Source organism: Rana temporaria, chromosome 6 (genome assembly GCF_905171775.1).
Source record: "Rana temporaria chromosome 6, aRanTem1.1, whole genome shotgun sequence".
In the NCBI taxonomy this organism is placed as follows: Eukaryota; Metazoa; Chordata; class Amphibia; order Anura; family Ranidae; genus Rana; species Rana temporaria.
The window spans coordinates 207,329,524-207,351,928 of record NC_053494.1 but is presented as its reverse complement, the minus strand read 5'-3'; the positions used below and the strand labels follow the sequence as shown (position 1 = coordinate 207,351,928).

Below are 22,405 nucleotides of genomic sequence, written 5' to 3'. Positions count from 1 at the left end.
AGTGCAGTTCCGACCGAGCGACCAACCGAGGCGGCGAGATGTCTTGGTTACCGCCCACCCCCCCCCCCCCCCCCAAATATACAGCACCAGCCGCCACTGTCTATCCAATTCTATATACCTTCCTATATATTTTATCCTATCTACCTTATTCTGTCTTATTTTATCTATCTCTCTCTCTTACTCTATCTACATATCTCTCTTTTTCTTTCTATCTGTATGACTATCTATCTCTCTATCTTATTCTATCTATCTTAATCAATCTCTCGTAATCTATCTACATCTCTCTTATTCTTTCTATCTGTCTGACTATCTATTTTATTCTATCTATTGTATTCTATCTATCTATTTTATTCTATCTATATATCGTATTCTATCTTGTTTCTTGTTCTATCCATATATCATATTCTATCTATCTATCTCTCTTAATATATCTACATATCTCTCTTATTCTTTCTATCTGTCTGACTATCTATTTATCTATCTTTTTCTATCTATCTATCTTATTATATCTATCTTATTATATCTATCTTATTATATCTATCTATCTATATATCGTATTCTATCTTGTTTCTTGTTCTATCTATATATCTTATTCTGTCTATCTATCTCTCTTAATCTATCTACATCTCTCTCTTATTCTTTCTATCTGCCTATCTATCTATCTTAATCAATCTCTTGTAATCTATCGTATTCTATCTATCTATCTATATATCGTATTCTATCTTGTTTCTTGTATCTGTCTGACTATCTATTTATCTTATTATATCTATCTATCTATCTAATTCTATCTATCTATATATCGTATTCTATCTATCTATGTATCGTATTCTATCTATCTATCTTATTCTATTCTATCTATCTATCTATATATCGTATTCTATCTTGTTCTATCTATCTATCTCTCTTAATCTATCTACATATCTCTCTTATTTTTTCTATCTGCCTATCTATCTATCTTATTATATCTATCTATCTATATATCGTATTCTATCTATCTTATTCTATCTATCTATATATCGTATTCTATCTATCCATTTTATTCTATCTATCTATCTTATTCTATCTATCTATCTATCTATCTATCTATATATCGTATTCTATCTATCTATATATCATATTCTATCTTGTTTCTTGTTCTATATATCATATTCTATCTATCTATATATCGTATTCTTTCTTGTTTCTTGTTCTATATATCATATTCTATCTATCTATCTCTCTTTATCTACATCTCTCTTATTCTTTCTATCTGTCTGACTATCTATTTATCTATCTTTTTTTATCTATCTTATTAGATCTATCTATCTTATTATACAGGGAGTGCAGAATTATTAGGCACATGAGTATTTTGACCACATCATCCTCTTTATGCATGTTGTCTTACTCCAAGCTGTATAGGCTCGAAAGCCTACTACCAATAAGGCATATTAGGTGATGTGCATCTCTGTAATGAGAAGGGGTGTGGTCTAATGACATCAACACCCTATATCAGGTATGCATAATTATTAGGCAACTTCCTTTCCTTTGGCAAAATGGGTCAAAAGAAGGACTTGACAGGCTCAGAAAAGTCAAAAATAGTGAGATATCTTGCAGAGGGATGCAGCACTCTTAAAATTGCAAAGCTTCTGAAGCGTGATCATCGAACAATCAAGCGTTTCATTCAAAATAGTCAACAGGGTCGCAAGAAGCGTGTGGAAAAACCAAGGCGCAAAATAATTGCCCATGAACTGAGAAAAGTCAAGCGTGCAGCTGCCAAGATGCCACTTGCCACCAGTTTGGCCATATTTCAGAGCTGCAACATCACTGGAGTGCCCAAAAGCACAAGGTGTGCAATACTCAGAGACATGGCCAAGGTAAGAAAGGCTGAAAGACGACCACCACTGAACAAGACACACAAGCTGAAACGTCAAGACTGGGCCAAGAAATATCTCAAGACTGATTTTTCTAAGGTTTTATGGACTGATGAAATGAGAGTGAGTCTTGATGGGCCAGATGGATGGGCCCGTGGCTGGATTGGTAAAGGGCAGAGAGCTCCAGTCCGACTCAGACGCCAGCAAGGTGGAGGTGGAGTACTGGTTTGGGCTGGTATCATCAAAGATGAGCTTGTGGGGCCTTTTCGGATTGAGGATGGAGTCAAGCTCAACTCCCAGTCCTACTGCCAGTTTCTGGAAGACACCTTCTTCAAGCAGTGGTACTGGAAGAAGTCTGCATCCTTCAAGAAAAACATGATTTTCATGCAGGACAATGCTCCATCACACGCGTCCAAGTACTCCACAGCGTGGCTGGCAAGAAAGGGTATAAAAGAAGAAAAACTAATGACATGGCCTCCTTGTTCACCTGATCTGAACCCCATTGAGAACCTGTGGTCCATCATCAAATGTGAGATTTACAAGGAGGGAAAACAGTACACCTCTCTGAACAGTGTCTGGGAGGCTGCGGTTGCTGCTGCACGCAATGTTGATGGTGAACAGATCAAAACACTGACAGAATCCATGGATTGCAGGCTTTTGGGTGTCCTTTCAAAGAAAGGTGGCTATATTGGTCACTGATTTGTTTTTGAATGTCAGAAATGTATATTTGTGAATGTTGAGATGTTATATTGGTTTCACTGGTAAAAATAAATAATTGAAATGGGTATATATTTTTTTTTGTTAAGTTGCCTAATAATTATGCACAGTAATAGTCACCTGCACACACAGATATCCCCCTAAAATAGCTAAAACTAAAAACAAACTAAAAACTACTTCCAAAAATATTCAGCTTTGATATTAATGAGTTTTTTGGGTTCATTGTGGTTGTTCAATAATAAAATTAATCCTCAAAAATACAACTTGCCTAATAATTCTGCACTCCCTGTATCTATCTATCCATCCGTCTATCTATATATCTTATTCTATCTATCTATCTATCTTATTCTATATATCTATTTATTTTTATCTGTCCTTGGAAAAAAAATTGACTTTGATAGCACTTTAACCCCACGCGTCTGTGGATGACAGAAGTTTACGGCCTGAGAGCGCCGCACACTCCTCCTATAGTGACTATCAGAGACAACTGCCAGCCTATCTATCTATGTATATATCTCTTATTCTTTCTATCTGTCTGACTATCTATCTGAATCCCGGCTTGTGGGAAGTCACCTGTCATGTTCCTCTGCCCTGTAGCTGTTGTTTTCCATGGCAGGCCTCCCTGTCAGGGCGAGGGTTAATGGGTGACATAAGGCACTGTGACAAAGGTGAGCGGTGTCACGTTCTGCCATATCCGGTACATTGCAGACAATGGGCTTGTAAATGGAGATGATTTTTTGCATATCTCGATTTTTCAGCAATTAGTGGTTAATGATTAGATGTAGCTGAGAGCGAGCTGGTCCGGGCAGGTCTCATCCTGCTGTGAGCTCACAGTGTGCGGAGGAGGAGGAGGTGCGCGGCGGGCCCTGTACACCGCACTACACAGTCCTCTCCCCGGAGTCCATGGGGCTCATTTACCAAAGAACAATTTATTCACCTAGAATACCCAATCATGTGCTAGGAAAAATACTGTTTTTTTCCTTGATTGGGTGATGAAAGATAACGCAGGTTTACCAATATTAAAATTAAAAATATTATGTTAACCAACATTTATTTATTACAGGTGTGTATATATATAGCACAGACCATTTACACAGCGCTTTACATATATATATATATATATATATATATATATATATATATATATATATATATATACTGTATATGTATTATATATATAATTATATTATACTGTATAATATATATATATATATATATATATATATATATATATATATATATATATTACCAAAAGTATTGGGACACCTGCCTTTACACACACATGACCTTTAACCACTTAACGCCCGCCGCACGACTATTTACGTCCGCAAAATGGCACAGACAGGCAGAAGGGCGTATATATACGTCCTTGCCTTCTAGCGGGTGGGGGGTCCGATCGGGACCCCCCTCCCCGCTTTGTGCGGCGGGCGGATTCCCGCGGGGAGCGATCCGGGACGACGGCGCGGCTATTCGTTTAAAGCCGCTCCATCGCGATCGGTCCCCGGAGCTGAAGAACGGGGAGAGCCGTATGTAAACACGGCTTCCCCATGCTTCACTGTGGCGGCGTATCGATCGAGCGATCCCTTTTATAGGGAGACTCGATCGATGACGTCACACCTACAGCCACACCCCCCTACAGTTGTAAACACACACTAGGTGAACCCTAACTCCTACAGCGCCCCCTGTGGTTAACTCCCAAACTGCAACTGTCATTTTCACAATAAACAATGCAATTTAAATGCATTTTTTGCTGTGAAAATTACAATGGTCCCAAAAATGTGTCAAAATTGTCCGAAGTGTCCGCCATAATGTCGCAGTCACGAAAAAAATCGCTGATCGCCGCCATTAGTAGTAAAAAAAAAAATTAATAAAAATGCAAAAAAACTATCCCCTATTTTGTAAACGCTATAAATTTTGCGCAAACCAATCGATAAACGCTTATTGCGGATTTTTTTTACCAAAAATAGGTAGAATAATACGTATCGGCCTAAACTGAGGAAAAAAAATGTTATATATGTTTTTGGGGGATATTTATTATAGCAAAAAGTAAAAAATATTGAATTTTTTTCAAAATTGTCGCTCTATTTTTGTTTATAGCGCAAAAAATAAAAACCGCAGAGGTGATCAAATACCACCAAAAGAAAGCTCTATTTGTGGGGAAAAAAGGACGCCAATTTTGTTTGGGAGCCACGTCGCACGACCGCGCAATTGTCTGCGACGCAGTGCCGAATTGTAAAAACGCCTTTGGGCATTTAGCAGCATATTGGTCCGGGGCTTAAGTGGTTAATGGCATCCCAGTCTTAGTCTGTAGGGTTCAGTATGGAGTTGGCCCCCCCTTTGCAGCTATAACAGTTTCAACTCTTCTGGGAAGGCTGTCCACAAGGTTTAGGAGTGTGTCTATGGGAATGTTTGACCATTCTTCCAGAAGCATGGAGGTCAGGCACTGATGTTGGATGAGAAGGCCTGGCTTGCAGTCTGCGCTCTAATTTATCCCATCGGGTTGAGGTCAGGACCTTGTGCCGGCCAGTCAAGTTCCTCCACCCCAAACTCGCTCATCCATGTCTTTATGGACCTTGCTTTGTGTACTGGTCCAAATCATTTGGTGGAGGGGGGATTATAGTGGGGGGTTGTTTTTCAGGGGTTGGGTCGGCCCCTTAGTTCCAGTGAAGGGAACTCTTAGGCCCAGATTCTCGTAGATGGGCGTAAAACTGCGGCGGCGTAACGTATGTCATTTACGTTACGCCGCCGCAAGTTTTACAGGCAAGTGCTTTATTCACAAAGAACTTGCCTGTAAAGTTGTGGCGGCGTATCGTAAATCCCCCGGCGCAAGCCCGCCTAATTCAAATGAGCCGGGTAGGGGGCGTGGATCATTTAAATTAGGCGCGTTCCCGCACCAAACATACTGCGCATGCGCCGTCCCTAAAATTTCCCGACGTGCATTGCACTAAAGGACGTCGCAAGGACGTCATTGGTTTAGACGAGAACGTAAATGGCGTCCAGCCCTATTCACGGACGATTTACGCAAACAACGTAAATTTTCAAATTTCGACGCGGGAACGACGGCCATACTTAACATTGACTGCGCCTCATATACCCAGGGGCAACTTTACACATCGCAAATCTAACGTAAACGTCGTAACTTCACTGCGTCGACCGCGCGTACGTTCGGGAATTCGCGTATTTTGCAAATTTGCATACTCGACGGGGAAAACGACGTCGGCGACACCTAGCGGCAAAAAAATAAATTGCATTTAAGATCCGACAGCATAAGAGCCTTACGCCTGTCGGATCTAAGGGAAATCTATGCGTAACTGATTCTATGAATCAGGCGCATAGATACGACGGCCGGACTCAGAGATACGACGGCGTATCAGGAGATACGCCGGCGTATCTCTTTTGAGAATCCGGGCCCAAAGGCGTCAGCATGCCAAGACATTTCGGACAATTTCATGCTCCCAACTTTTTAGAACAGTTTGGGGACGGTCCCTTTCTGTTCCAATAATACTGCGCATCAGTGTACAAAGCAAGGTCCATAAAGACATGGATGAGAGAGTTTGGGGTGGAGGAACTTGTCTGGCCTGCACAGAGTCCTGACCTCAACCCGATAGAACACCTTTGGGATGAATTAGAGCGGAGACTGTGAGCCAGGGCTTCTCGTCCAACATCAGCGCCTGACCTCACAAATGTGCGTCTGGAAGAACGGTCAAACATTCCCATAGACACACTCCACACAATTGTAAAATCCAGACTGTCATGCGAATGACAGGGCATGGAGGATCAAGGAACCGTCTGCCCCCCTATGTGTAATGGCAGGAGGTGCACCATTTAAAACATGAGGAGCAATGGCATGCATACCTCCTTTCTGAGATGGGAACGAGGGACACCTATCAGCAAAAGTATGCAGGCATAGGACACACCCCCTGTCACGCCCCTATAAAGGAGAATTGTAGAACAAAAAATTGATTTGTTAAAGCGGGATTCCACCTTTTTTTTTTTTTTTTTTTTTTTTTTTTTTAAGTCAGCAGCTACTAACACTGTAGCTGCTGACTTTTAATAAGGACACTTACCTGTCCTAGTCGCCCGCCATGTCGGTCCCCCGATGGCGATCGCTGGATCCTGTCGCCTCCATCCTTACTAAGGGAAACATGTAGTGAAGCCTTACGCCTTACGGCTTTACTGCCCGTTTCCTACTGAGCATGCGCGACTCGCACGGGGCTTTGTGAATGGGCGGATACACACAGTTCCCAGAAGGCAGCGCGGCTCATTCACAAGAAGACACCGCGACGGAGGACGAGCCTGAAGATCCTCCGCAGTAGAGGAAGAGGCAGAAGAGGCAGAGCCCTTTCAGGTGAGTATAAAATAAAATAAATTATTTATTATAAGATTTTTAGGATCACGATGTAAACAGGAAGAGCCGTTGATGGCTCTTCCTCACTCGCGTCTGACAGACGCGAGTAGAGGAGAGCCGATCGGCGGCTCTCCTGACAGGGGGGTTCGCGCTGATTGTTTATCAGCACAGCCCCCCCTCGGATCGCCACACTGGACCACCAGGGAAGGGCAAAAAAAAGGGATAAAAAAAAAAGTCTTGGGAAAAAAAGAAGAAAAACATAAAAAAAAAAAAGACAAATGGCCACTGACTGGCAACATGGGTAAATCAGTGCCACCCCACAGTGTCCATCAGTGCCACCCCACAGTGTCCATCAGTGCCACCCCACAGTGCCCATCCATGCCGAGTGCCCACCTACCAGTGCCCATCTGTGCCACCCATAAGTATCCATCAGTGCCACCCATAAGTGCCGCCCATGAGTGCCCATCTGTGCCGCCTATGAGTGCCAGTGCCGCCCATGAGTACCCATCAGTGCCGCCTATGTGTGCCCATCAGTGCCGCCTCTGTGTGCTCATTAGCGCCGCCTATGTGTGCCCATCAGTGCCGCCTATGAGTGCCCATCAGTGCCCGTCAGTACTACCTCATCGATGTCCATCAGTGCCATCTCATCGGTGCCCATCAGTGCCGCCATATCAGTGCCCGTAATTGAAAGAGAAAACTTACTTATTTACAAAAAAATTAACAGAAAAAAATAAAAACGTAATTTTTTTTTAAAATTTTCAGTCTTTTTTTAGTTGTTGCGCAAAAAAACCAAAACGCAGAGGTGATCAAATACCACCAAAAGAAAGCTCTATTTGTGGGGAAAAAAGGACGCCAATTTTGTTTGGGTACAGTGTAGCATGACCGCGCAATTGTCATTCAAAGTGCGACAGCGCTGAAAGCTGAAAATTGGCTTGGGCGGGAAGGTGCGTAAGTGCCCGGTATGGAAGTGGTTAAAATGTTTGATTTTTTTTGCTTTTATCTTCAATTTTTTTTTTTAGGTTGGTGACAGGTTCTCTTTATTGGTTTGGTGTGCAATACCCACCTGACATGCGGTATCAATGAGCAGGAAGATCTGTAATATGGTATTGCGTGTTCTGGATGATGGACGGGACTGGTAGGCGGCCCGCTCGGATGGGGGGAACGGGGAGGTTAGGTGGGGACAGATGGTGGAGGGAAGGCGAGGAGTGAAGAGGAGGACAAGGTAGGGACAGGCAGGAGGTGAGAGGAGAGGGAGGAGAAGGCTGGGCCGGCTCTGCGCTGACTCCTGCCAGACTGCTCCCGCTGTGGTTACTTGCAGCATCTTAAACCCACATCCCGAGACCACAGGGAACACATGGCCCAGCCCAGCAAAACAAGACGGATATTAAAAATAATCACAGTTAGGACCTTGGAAAAGTTCAAAACGACCTGATCACCTATATTTAAACCAAAAGCAAACAGGGGTTTGAGGCGTGTGCGCCGGAGGGGGGCAGAGGGAGGGCGCCGCTCCTAAACAGCACCGTTTACTTACCAGAGGTAATGCAAGGATCATGGTACAGCTTCCAGCTGCCAATCAGAATCCGGCTTTGCATCGTCCGTACTGAAATGTAATTGGTTACTATGTACTATCTATGCGTCACCTCCGCAGCTTGTCTATGGCAGCACCGGATGCCCTGTAAGTATAGGGGCCCATTCACACTATAGTGCAGTGTTCTGCTTGCTTTACCGCAATGCCCGTGAATGCGTTGGTGCAATGGCATTGCCACGTTTTCTGAATGGGACCCCAATGCGTCTTTCCACAAGCATGCGTTGCAGCCAGGGTGCATTTGATTTAAATAAAGTCAATTTAAGCCCTGGTTCACACTGGTGCGTTTTGACATGTCAAATCAGCGGAATTTGCCGGCAAGGGCACCGTCCTAATCGCGGCCCGAAATCAGGACTGACGGGCGGGAGTGAAATTGTGCGAGTTCAGCTTCACTCCCGCAGCCCAGTGTGAACCTGGGCTAAATCATGATTTAAAGCGGAGTTCCACCAAAAAATGGAACTTCCACTTTTCGGATCCCCCCCCCCCCTCCGGTGTCACATTTGGCACCTTTCAGGGGGGATGGGGGAGCAGATACCAGCCTAATACAGGTATTTGCTCCCACTTCCGGGCATAGATCACCGCAGTATCTGCAGAGATCTACGCCATGTCCGGCCCCCCCTCCGCCACCCCCCCTGCTATCTTCTGGTAAACACACAAGTCCCAGAAGACAGCAGGGACCAGTGAGGACGTGCAGTGTGACTCGCGCATGCGCAGTAGGGAACCAGGCTGTGAACCTGCAAGGCTTCACTTCCTGATTCCCTTACTGAAGATGCCGGCGCCTCCACCTAGGAGTCGACTGCCAAAATCAGCTTTGGGTGAGGACATTGCGGGCGCCCTGGGCGGGTAAGTGTCCTAAAATTAACCACTTCAGCCCCGGAAGATTTGGCTGCTCAAAGACCAGGCCATTTTTTGCGATACGGCACTGCGTCGATTTAACTGACAATTACGCGGTCGTGCGACGTTTTATTCAAACAGAATTGACGTCCTTTTTCCCCCACAAATAGAGCTTTCATTTGGTGGTATTTGATCACCTCTGCAGGTTTTATTTTTTGCGCTATAAACAAAAAAAGAGTGACAATTTTGAAAAAAAAAAAAACACAATGGGCCAGATTCTTGTACAGCCGCGCAAAATTGTGCGGACGTAACGTATCTCATTTACGTTACGCCTCCGCAACTCACACGGGCAAGTGTTGTATTCTCAAAGCACTTGCTCCGTAAGTTGCGGCGGCATAGCGTAAATCGGCCCGCGTAAGCCCGCCTAATTCAAATTTGGATGAGGGGGGCGTGTTTTATGTAAAACTACTGTGACCCGGCGTGATTGACGTTTTTGCGGAACGGTGCATGCGCCGTCCGTGGAATTTCTCAGTGTGCATTGCTCCAAAGTACGCCGCAAGGACGTCATTGGTTTCGACGTGAACGTAAATGACGTCCAGCCCCATTCACGGACGACTTACGCAAACGACGTAACTTTTTAAAATTTCGATGCGGGAACGACGGCCATACTTAACTTTGGCTGCACCTCAACTTTACGCCGGGAAAAGCCTAACGTAAACGATGTAACTTTACTGTGTCGGCCGCGCGTACATTCGGGAATTCGCGTATCTAGCTAATTTGCATACTCAACGTGGATTTCGACGGAAGCGCCACCTAGCGGTCCAAAAAAAAAATGCACTTAAGATCCGACGGCGTAAGAGACTTATGCCTGTCGGATCTAATGGATATCTATGCGTAACTGATTCTAAGAATCAGTCGCATAGATACGACGGCTCAACGCAAAGATACAACGGCGTATCTGGAGATACGCCGTCGTATCTCGGTTGAGAATCTGGGCCTATATCTTTTACCTTTTGCTATAATAAATATCCCAAATTTTATTTAAAAAAAAACAATTTTTTTCCTCAGTTTAGGCCGATACGTATTCTTCTACATATTTTTGGTTAAAAAAAAAATCGCAATAAGCGTTTATTGATTGGTTTTTGCAAAATGTATAGCGTTTACAAAATAGGGGATCATTTTATGGCATTTTTATTATAATTTTTTTTTACTAGTAATGGCGGCGATTAGCGATTTTTATTGTGACTGTGACATTATGGCGGACACATTCGACGCTATTTTAGGACCATTGTCATCTATACAGCGATCAGTGCTATAAAAATTTTCTGCTTACTGTGTAAATGACACTGGCAGGGAAGGGGTTAACCAGTAGGGGACGAGGAATGGGGTTAAGTGTGTCCTAGGGAGTGATTCTAACTGTGTAGGGGCTGGGCTACCTGTGACACGACAGTGATCACTGCTCCCGATGACAGGGAGCAGTAGATCAGTGTCCTTTCAGTAGGCAGAGCAGGGAAATGCCTTGTTTACATAGGCATCCCCCTGTTCTGCAGCTCTGTCACAGGACATTGAGTCCGCGTGTCCCGCAGGCATGGTCACGGCAAATACAAGTATGTCCCTTTGCGCAGCCGTGCCATTCTGCCAACGTAAATGTTCGTGCGGCGGTCGTGAAATTGTTACAGCCCGTGGTGTGTGAACACACTCCAAAAACTCCACTTGGTGCCAAAACAAGTGCACACACATAAAGAGTGATACAAAAAACATGCAACGGGTGAAGAAGGACCTTGACCTTGATCCCCCGGGGGGCGTTAGGTTCCAGACGGGGACTGAGGTACTTACACTTGGTCCATCTGGCTGAAACCAGACGAACCCCGTTCTTTGGAAGGTCTGATGAAACAGACCCACCCAAGTACTAGATGGGGCTTCCCCGAAGGGAGACCCCATGAGAGAGGGCTAACTAAACCAGAAGGCCATGTCCACCCCCTCCCAAGGGCAGGCCCGAGGACCTCCACCCTACCAGTCACACGTGCAGAACTGTGTAGAACAACAAAAAAAAGACAAAAAAGTGACAAAGGGCAATAAATTAATAAAGTGGGGAAAGGAAGTAAAAGTTCCATTGTGCATGACAATAGCCAGCCCTTCAGCCAGGAATAAAAAATGTCTTTGGTCCCAGCCAAAAGGCTCGGCCTAAGAGGCAGGTGTGAAAAAAGTTTGTGGTAGTGCAGTGACCTTTGGCCCGACCCTTGAGCCAGACCAGTGCAGCCGCCATCCCTGCCAAATAGTGAGCCCTTCTGGTTTTCTCAAAGGGGAACCGCCCAGATACGGCCTCCACCAATACTAGCCTTCCAGGCCCCCATCATACCAGTGGATTTTCATGGCAACACCCCGACCCGCCCAAAGCTCCTCCACCGGACACTGACAGGAACAGAGACCACATCAATCCTAGCCAAAAGGCCGGGAAGACCCAACCTTTGGCCCGACCAGCGCAGCACCCATCCCTGCCAGATAGTGAGCCCTTCTGGTTTTCTCAAAGGGGAACCGCCCAGATATGGTCTCCACCAATACTAGCCTTCCAGGCCCCCATCATACCAGTGGATTTTCATGGCAACACCCTGACCCGCCCAAAGGTCAGGGTGACAGCTCCTCCACCGGACACTGACAGGAACAGAGACCACATCAATCCTAGCCAAAAGGCCGGGAAGACCTAACCTTTGGCCCGACCAGCGCAGCACCCATCCCTGCCAGATAGTGTGCCCTTCTGGTTTTCTCTGGGAGAACTGCCCAAATACGGCCTCCAACAATACTAGCCTTCCAGGCCCCCATCTTACCAGTGGATTTTCATGGCAACACCCTGACCCGCCCAAAGGTCAGGGTGACAGCTCCTCCACCGGACACTGACAGGAACAGAGACCACACCAATCCTAGCCAAAAGGCCGGGAAGACCCAACCTTTGGCCCGACCAGCGCAGCACCCATCCTTGCCAGATAGTGAGCCCTTCTGGTTTTCTCTGGGAGAACTGCCCAAATACGGCCTCCAACGATACTAGCCTTCCAGGCCCCGATCATACCAGCCCAGACCCAGCCCTCGGCCAGACCAGTGCAGCACCCATCCTCACCAGGGGTTCCCCTTCCAGCTTTTCCAGAAAGACCTACTTCCTCCCGGCCTCCAAGTTCGTTAGGCCACTCCGGCTTTGGTCCACCAGTACTAACCATCTGGGTTATCATTACACCAGAAGATTTGCATATCCGCCTCCCTGATCCACGGGGACAGTCAGCACAGCGCCTCCTCTGGCAGCTGATCAGAACAGATACTACACTTGATCTTAGCCAAAAGGCCAAAAAGTGTTAGCAATACAGCGATATCAGAACCGATTCAATCATACAGTTTGTAGTGTACATAGATTTGCAAACAACGGGATAAAGGAGTATTCCTGAACTTAGTTTTATCTCATGGTTACTGTGACATTGTGTGAATGCATCAATGCAGTGCATGTTATCTCAGCTTGCTGAGCTTGTATTTATTAAATGAGTTTACCAAAAATGTTAATATTTCACAATATACAGCCTCGTAAAGTACAGCGCAAAAAAAAAGGCATACTGTAGCTGACGCTAGTATGCTGAATGGGATGGTACATAGTTGTTTTTTAGGGTGAACCTCCGCTTTAAGGTTCCAATCTTTGTGAAATCTTTCACTGAAACGTTTTTTCTCTATACTAGGGTCACCAGTACGGTATTTGTACATCGATATCATATCCGCTCTCAATCATCTCTTCTCCAGAGAAAATAAGTTCAGCGCTCGCAATCTTTCCTCATAGCCGAAGTCCTCCAGTCCCTTTATTAGCTTTGTTGCCCTTCTCTGGACTCTCTCCAGTTCCAGCACATCCTTCCTGAGGACTGGTGCCCAGAACTGGACAGCATACCCCAGTTTTTTTTATATACAGTGAAACTTCGGATTGCGAGTAAAACAGTTGACGAGCGTTTTGCAATACTATCACTGTTTTATTTTTTTAAATCTCACTCGTTTTGCGAGTGTTGTCTCGCAAAACGAGTAGGATTGAAGCCAACACGGTGTGCAGTACCGCATTTGGCCTGGGGGGGATGCCGGAGCCATCCGGAAATACTCAGAAATAATACTCCGTTCCTGAGCCTTTCCGAGTTCAACGAAACTGTCCCCGAGCCTTTCCGGCGCCCCCCACCTCTGGCCACATGCGGTATTGCATGCCATAGAAGTCAATGCGGAACAAATTATTTTCGTTTCCATTGGTTTCTATGGGGAAACTCTCTTTGATATGCGAGTGCTTTGGATTACGAGCATTCTCCTGGAACGGATTATGCTCGTAATCCGAGGTTCCACTGTACTATTAACCACTTAAGCCCCGGACCAAAATGCAGCTAAAGGACCAGGCCCCTTTTTGCAAATCGGCACTGCGTCGCTTTAACTGACAACTGCGCGGTCGTGCGACGTGGCTCCCAAACAAATTTGGTGTCCTTTTTTTCCCACAAATAGAGCTTTCTTTTGGTGGTATTTGATCACCTCTGCGGTTTTTAGTTTTTGCGCTATAAACAAAAATAGAGCGACAATTTTGAAAAAAATGCAATGTTTTTTAATTTTTGCTATAATAAATAACCCCCAAAAATATAAAAAAAAAAATGTTTTCCTCAGTTTAGGCCGATACGTATTCTTCTACCTATTTTTGGTAAAAAAAATCACAATAAGCGTTTATCGGTTGGTTTGTGCAACATTTATAGCGTTTACAAAATAGGGGATAGTTTTATTGCATTTTTATAAAAATTTTTTTTTTACTACTAATGGCGACGATCAGCGTTTTTTTTCGTGACTGCGACATTATGGCGGACATTTCTGACACATTTTTGGGACCATTGTCATTTTAAAATGCATTGTTTACTGTGGAAATGGCAGTTGCAGTTTGGGAGTTAACCACAGGGGGCGCTGAAGGGGTTACGTGTGACCTAATATGTGTTTACAACTGTAGGGGGGTGTGGCTGTAGGTGTGACATCATCGATTGTGTTCCCGTATAAAAGGGACCACATGATCGATGACACCGCCACAGTGAAGAACGGGGAAGCTGTGTTTAAATACAGCTCTCCCCGTTCTTCAGCTCCGGGGACCGATCGCGGGACTCCAGCGGCGATCGGGTCCCGCGGTCACGGAGCTTCGGACCGGGTCGCGGGAGCGCGCCCCCACCGCTGGGCTTAAAGGGCAACGTACATATACGTTGATGTGCCCAGCCGTGCCATTCTGCCCGCGTATATCGTCGTGCAGCGGTCCTTAAGTGGTTAATTGCAGTGATCAGTGACTTATAATGGGATTGCAATAGTGTGGCCGGCCGATATGACACTAACTGATGCTGAAGGGAGGAACTGACTAACTGCCACTGACAATCACAGGTGACACTAATACAGTGATCTGTGCTAATACTATACACTGTTACTGGGATCTAGTCCGATCAAGGGGTTAAAAGTAGGGTTGTCCCGATACCGATACCAGTATCGGGACAGATACCGAGTATTTGCGGGAGTACTTGTACTCCCGCAAATACCCCCGATACCTAAATAGAATACTTGAAAAACTGAATCTGTCCAATCCCGAGCAAGGGGGAGTTTCTATACGCGGCGCAGCGGGAATACTACAGCTATTCAAATGAAAGCTGTGATGTTCCCCGCACGCTGTTTAACCCATGCGGCGGCATCAAGGTATGGGGGGACATGGCTGGATATAGGGGGGACATGGCTGGATATAGGGGGGAAATGGCTGGATATAGGGGGGACATGGCTGCATATAGGGGGGACATGGCTGGATATAGGGGGGACATGGCTACATATAGGGGGGACATGGCTGGATTTATGGGGGACATTGCTGCATATAGGGGGGACATGGCTGCATATAGGGGGGATATGGGGGGGACATGGCTGGATATGGGGGGGACATGGCTGCATATGTAGGGGGACATAGCTGCATTTGTGGGGGGACATGGCTGCATTTGGGGACACATTTAAAAAAAGTATCGGTATTCGGTATCGGCGAGTACATAAAAAAAAGTATCGGTACTTGTACTCGGTCATAAAAAAGTGGTATCGGGACAACCCTAGTTAAAAGTGTGCCTAACTATGTTGTACAGTGTGCTGATATTACTAAGAGATCTCTGTTTATTATCCCTTTTATGCAGGGATCATTCCCTCTGTGGAGAGCTCTGTGTTGTTTACCAACACAGGGCTCTGGGCTGTGATTGTACACAGCCAATCAGCATGTCCCGGCTGTAAATGATTGGCCAGGACTTGGTGACAGGCTCCCGATGCCAGGCGGGGGGGCGGCATGCATACAAATGAATGATATATGTAAGCTGATTTGTGTCCAGAGTCAAACCTCCTGCTTTGTATTGTGGGAACACCCCCTGTGCCCTATAATATCCTTATATTGTCCAGTGGAGGGCACATGATACTCATTATATCAGACAGCAGAGATACAGCCTGTGCCCCCCTTTTCTGAGATGTCTGCCCGACGGCATCATTGGTCTAATAAGTGCCCACCACAGCCTACCCCCGCTGCACCTGGCACCGTTCCCGCCGCCGCCGGATCCGTGCCCAGCTCAATATTTGCAGTATCTCCTTGTTTATGCTCCTAATTTTTATTTGAGGTTTGTGGGATGAGGGCAGCGTCCATTCTCGGGGCGGATGTGTTTGTAAGCACACGGGGCCGATGACGGGCTATTTATTCTATCCTGGCTCTGTCTTCTCTCCATGGCTTCGTCGACAACATTTTTATTTTGAGAATGCCGAATCCTGGCTCTGTCTTCTCTCCATGGCTTCGTCGACAACATTTTTATTTTGAGAATGCCGAAAATACGGCTTTTTTTTTGGGTCAACATTTTTGGCATCAGAAAAAAAAAAAGCAAAATAAAAAGACTAAAATAAAAGGTCGAAATACATCATTTTTTTTTCTGGGAAATGAGTTTCCTAATAAGTGTCATATGATTACTATTATTGTTGTTTTTCTAGTTTTTTTGGATGGGGGAAGGTATAAAAATAACATGGAAATACTTGGTGTGAGAAATGGGCGGGGGTTGGGGTGAGAGTTGTTTGTCCCGGGATAAAGCCAACACCATTCTTTTTTTGTGAGAACGGAAAAAAAAAAAACTGACAGCTCTGGTCGGAGCCGCTGTACTAACAATACAATGGCCCAGATTCAGGTAGATCCGGGAAATATTTGCGTGGGCAAAGAGCAAAGATTTTTCTCTGCGCCCACGCAAATATTTCGATTTGCCCGCGATTCACGGAGCAGTAGCTCCGTAAATTGCGCGGACGCTATGCTAATTAGCCCTGCGTAAGGGCGCCTAATGTAAATGATCCCGCCGGGGGCGGGAATCATTTAAATTAGGCGCGCTCCCGCGCCGAGCGAACAGCGCATGCTCCGTCGGGAAACTTTCCCGACGTGCATTGCGGCAAATGACGTCGCAAGGACGTCATTTGCTTCTAAGTGAACGTGAATGGCGTCCAGCGCCATTCACGAATCACTTACGTAAACGACGTGAAATTAAAATTTCACGAGCGGGAAGCGCAGCTATACTTTAGCATTGGCTGCCCCTGCTATTAGCAGGAGCAACCTTGCGCTAAAGTTGCCGTACGGAAACTCCGTACCTTGCGTGCCCAGGGCCCGCGCAACTTTTGTGAATCGGTGGTAGTATGCAATTTGCATACTATACGCCGATCACAATGGCCGCGCCCCCTAGCGGCCAACGCAAGAATGCAGCCTGAGATATGAAGGCATAAGGAGGCTTATGTCTGTCATATCTTAGGCTGCAGTCGGTGTAACGAGGTTCCTGAATCAGGAGCACTCGTTACACCGGAGCAAGTAAGCACTTGCGCCGCGCAACCATGGTTGCGCGGGCGCAAGTGCTTCTTGAATCTGGGCCAATGTTAGTACAGTGATCTCCCCTGCTGTTCTATTGTGCCCCCGTCAGAACACTCTGGGCAGCGCTCTCAGCCACGATTTTGTACAGGTCAAAAGGTCATCAATGTAAAAAGCAGAAAAACGCCTGTAATCTGCCAAAAAGAAGCTCATGTACTATTTTGGAGCTTCGGGTGACAAAACGCTCAGTTGGAAAAAGTGTGATGGAGCATACATACGGTCGGGATTCCCAACAAAAAGCTCTCATCAGACCTTTTCCAACAGGAAAACCGATCGTGTGTATGGGGCATTAGCCATAAAATGGCCATGAAGCATAGATTTTAACCACTTAAAGCGGAGTTCCACCCACAATTTCACCTTTTAAATATAAATACCCCTGTAATACACAAGCTTAATGTAGTCTAGTAAAGTTAGTCTGTAAACTAAGGTCCGTTTTGTTAGGTTGTTAGAGCATTTAGTTAGTTTATAATCTAGAAATAGACCGTGGCCATCTTAAGTGTGGGCATCATGAAGCCAGACTGTATGACTTCCTGGATTTCAGCCTTGCAGATCTCGCACATGCTCAGTGCTGCACAAGCGATGTAAAAGGTTTCAGTCAGGTTTCCATAGCAGAGGAAGTTGCCGCCCCTTCTCTATGCAAGTAGGCTATTTGCAAGGACTACTGGGATACATGATGCCTATCCCAGAGACCCTTGCGAATAGCCTTGTGACTTAATAGCCTAGGCTAATAAGGAGGAGGAAGTAATGAAGGACTACAAAATAAAAGGTATTTACAAGCAACAAAATAAATAAAAAGTGTCCATTCTGAACACTATGAGATTAGGGCATGCAGCACAGACAAACATAAAAAAAATGGGTGGAACTCCACTTTAAGGACCGCCTCCTGCAGATATACGTCGGCAGAATGGCACGGCTGGGCACAAGCACGTACCTGTACGTCCTCTTTAAGTGCCCAGCCGTGGGTCGCGGACCCGATCGCTGCCGGAGTCCCGCGATCGGTCCCCGGAGCTGAAGAACGGGGAGAGCTGTGTGTAAACACGGCTTCCCCGTTCTTCACAGTGGCAGCTTCATTGATAGTGTGTTCCCTGATATAGGGAAACACGATCAATGACGTCACACGTCCAGTCCCGTCCCCCTACAGTTAGAAAAACATATGAGGTCACACATAACCCCATCAGCGCCCCCTAGTGGTTAACTCCCAAACTGCAATTGTCATTTTCACAGTAAACAATGCATTTTTATTGCATTTTTTTGCTGTGAAAATGACAATGGTCCCAAAAATGTGTCAAAATTGTCCGAAGTGTCCGTTATAATGTCGCAGTCACGAAAAAAATCGCTGATTGCCGCCATTAGTAGTAAAACATTTTTTTTATAAAAATGCAATAAAACTATCTCCTATTTTGTAAACGCTATAAATTTTGCGCAAACCAATCGATAAACGCTTATGGCGTTTTTTTTTTACCAAAAAATAGGTAGAAGAATATGTATCGGCCTAAACTGAGGAAAAAATATGTTTTTTTATATCTTTTTGGGGGATATTTATTATAGCAAAAAGTAAAAAATATTGCATTTTTTTCAAAATTGTCACTCTATTATGGTTTATAGCGCAAAAAATAAAAACCGCAGAGGCGATCAAATACCACCAAGAGAAAGCTCTATTTGTGGGAAAAAAAGGACGCCAAGTTTGTTTGGGAGCCACATTGCAAGACCGTGCAATTGTCAGTTAAAGAGACGCAGTGCCGAATCGCAAAAACTGGCCAGGTCCTTTACCTGCATAAAGGTCCGGGTCTTAAGTGGTTAAAGGACATGGTTACGCAAAATATGTTCTTTTTTTTAAATGTTGAATGATTAAAAATGAAAAATATATAAAATAATAACTTATTAGACTATCAAATATGTAAAATAATGGTGTGATAGAAAACGATTACCTTTCCCTTTGGAGCCTCTTGAGACTAAAATAGAAGCACATAGTAATGTTAAAGTTACATGAAAGTCAAATATCTTATATTAGTGAACATATGTTTATGTTAGCATGTGACATTCTTCATTTTGGAATGCTGATCCTCCTTTGACGTTCTTTTTTTTTCTTCCTTTATTCAGAGCATTCTGCTGCAGCAAAGACTGGAGGCTGCTTCCCAGGAACAGCGATGGTCACGTTAGAGTCGGGTGAGAAGATTCAAGTCTCGGCACTACGCCCTGGCATGCGGGTCCTGGCCATGGACAGTTACGGGCGTCCTACCTACAGTGACTTTGTGACCTTTTTAGACCGAGATCCTAGAGCGGAGAATTTGTTCCGGGTGATCAAAACTACGGAGCCTCCTCGAACACTTTCCTTAACCTCGACTCATCTCGTCTTTGTGGCGGACAATTTTTCCACACCGACCGCTGACTACAAAGCGGTGTTTGCCAGTCATGTAAAACCTGGCCAGTTTATTTTAGTATCTGGAGCCTCTGGTCGCCTTGTGCCAGCTAGAGTAACCTCATTGAGTATGCGGAGAGAAAATGGCATTTATGCCCCACTCACTCAACATGGGACAATATTGGTGGATGACGTGATGGTTTCCTGTTTTGCCCTGGTACAAAAACAGAAACTGGCACAGTTAGCTTTTTGGCCTTTACGGGTACTGTACAACATAGGGGTGATAGCAGGCAGTGAGGCATCCCAGCAAGTTGGCATTCACTGGTATAGCCAATTTCTTTACCAGTTGGGTCAAATGATCCTGAATGAGAATGAGTTTTATCCAATGAATCTTCTACAGCTGGAAAGCTGAGGAACACAGAAGACCAATATTTGAAGGAATAAATAATGGTGGATTCATGATCTGGCTTTGTGTAGAATGTTGACCAACAAAGGGAATATACATTTTTTTTTATAAAGCAAGGCTACTCCATTGATCGCCACATTGATTCCACAAATTCTCTACTTCATAAGCATTCTTGGGCCAGTACGTCGGTGTGTATTTTTCTTACCGGCTTGGCCTAGTTGACCAACCTTATGGAGGACCTCAAAGGTGGCCAGGCAACTCTGCACTTAAACCAGCTTGTGGTGTGCATCTTGAGTTGTAGAAAGAACGCAATCGACCCAACGGTACCATAACAGCTTCTGCACAAAACACCGTCCAACCGAACCAGAACTTTAAGAGAACAGGCCTTCGGGTTAAGCCATAGACATTAGGACATCTGTTTGGCCTTCCGTTATTCAATGCTCAAACAGCTTTTTAGTAGAACGCAGTAGCCAGATCATAGAGCAGTTAATAGCTACCAGACATATGTGGTCTACTTGTAGAACCTTGAATGAACTGAAAGGTCTGGTTAGCTTGTGTTTAAATTTCCAAGGTACTAACCAAAGGAGGAACTGTAATCCAAATGTTTACCCACAGCAGGATCTTCCAGCGGAAAGATGAAACCAAGACCTTACACCTAAACTAAGACTTTTGATATCTACATAAAGTCCAATTCTATAAGACAAGTGTGTTTATGAACTAATGAGAAGAGGTGAAGGCCAAAGAAAGTCATTTTTATACCCCAAATAAATGGCATATCTGGTATATACAGTATATATTTACAATGGGTATTGAAAAGAATCACCCCCCTTAAAATAATCAATTTTGCTTTGCATCCTGAAATGAAGACAGATACAGTTTTTGTTTTGTCCAGCGGTATTTATTCAGTGCAACTTATAACATCCAAGTGAAAGATATGGAGAAGAAGGGATCACCGCTCCAGGTGGATCAACTATGTAATAATAGACTAACTCAGGATACCGTGGGTGCTGGCAGTGCACTAAACATGCATAGGATATGAAGAGAAGAATGGATAGCCGCACTCCGATGACCATTAAGGTTGTCAAGGCTAGCCATGAATAAGCACTAGTCCAGTGCGAAACGCGTCGGCTGTTCCCCTGTTCCATTGCTGTAACCCTGTGATGTGATGTACCTGCTGTTCGTTTGAATAAAAGACAACCTTAATGGTCATCGGAGTGCGGCTATCCATTCTTCTCTTCATATCCTATGCAAGTGAAAGATATAACACCAACATGTCAGAAAAAAAATAACAATTTACAAACAGGATCACTGAGTTGGAAAAAGGATCACCCCCTTGTGTCAATATTTTGTTGAATCACCTTTTGCTTTAATTACAGCCTTTAGTTTGGTGGGATATGTCTCTGCTAACTTTGCACATTAGTAGTAATCAGCATGGGTTTACGAAAGGTCGTTCTTGCCAAACCAAACTATTAACCTTCTACGAGGAAGTGAGCTGACACTTGGACAAAGGTAGGCCGGTGGATGGGTTGTATCTGGATTTTGCAAAAGCATTTGATACCGTACCCCACAACAACGCTTAATCTACAATCTGTAGGCATGGGTCATAGGGTTTGTTCTTGGATAGAAAACTGGCTACAGGGGCGCATTCAAAGGGTGGTGTTAAATAACGTATACTCAGAATGGTCTAGAGTGGTTAGTGAGGTACCCCATATCTCTGTCCTGGGACCCAGGCCAGTGCTACCACTGGGCAAACTAGGCAACCACCTAGGGCGCACTGCTGCCTAGGATGATTGGCCACTGGTGGTCTCACTCTCTTCACTCTGTAGCAAGCAACCAAGTCTCAGCATCAGCAGGCAGCCGCTGCTCCGTTCGCACATAGTGTCAGAGGCGCAGCGGCGGTGGAGGACTGTGTCTGTGTCCCGACTGCCGAATGAATGGAAGCAAGCAAACATGCATTGATGGGTGTTGGTGAGGCTGCATTTGATGGGTGCTGGTAAGGCTGTATTTGATGGGCGCTGGTGAGGCTGGATTTGATGGGCTCTGTTGAGGCTGTATTGATGGGTGCTGGTGAGGCTGTATTGATGGGCATTGTTGGGCGCTGGTGAGGCTGCATTTGATGGGTGCTGGTGAGGCTGGATTTAATGGGCGCTGGTAAGGCTGCATTTGATGGGTGCTGGTGAGGCTGCATTTGATGGGCGCTGGTGAGGCTGCATTTAATGGGCACTGGTAAGGCTGCATTTGATGGGCGCTGGTAAGGCTGCATTTGATGGGCGCTAGTAAGGCTGCATTTGATGGGCGCTTCCAGTGCCGATCCTGACCTCCCTGGGGCCCTAAGCAAAATGACATGTCACATTAAAGTTGAGAAGCGGGGGGGGCTGCCAA

At 45.2% G+C, this 22,405-nt stretch overlaps 1 protein-coding gene and 1 pseudogene across 1 annotated transcript in view; one reads left to right on the top strand and one right to left on the bottom strand.

Moving 5' to 3' along the window:
• Positions 1-21,271, top strand: part of IHH (Indian hedgehog signaling molecule) — a 152,602-nt gene extending 131,331 nt beyond the window's left edge. Inside the window, exon 3 of the mRNA XM_040358171.1 lies at positions 19,359-21,271. Coding sequence (XP_040214105.1) covers positions 19,359-20,029 — 671 coding nt within the window. The 3' untranslated portion in view covers positions 20,030-21,271. The remainder of the gene's footprint in view (positions 1-19,358) is intronic.
• Positions 12,562-12,677, bottom strand: LOC120944527 (annotated as a pseudogene).
• Positions 21,272-22,405: the final 1,134 nt, after the last annotated feature.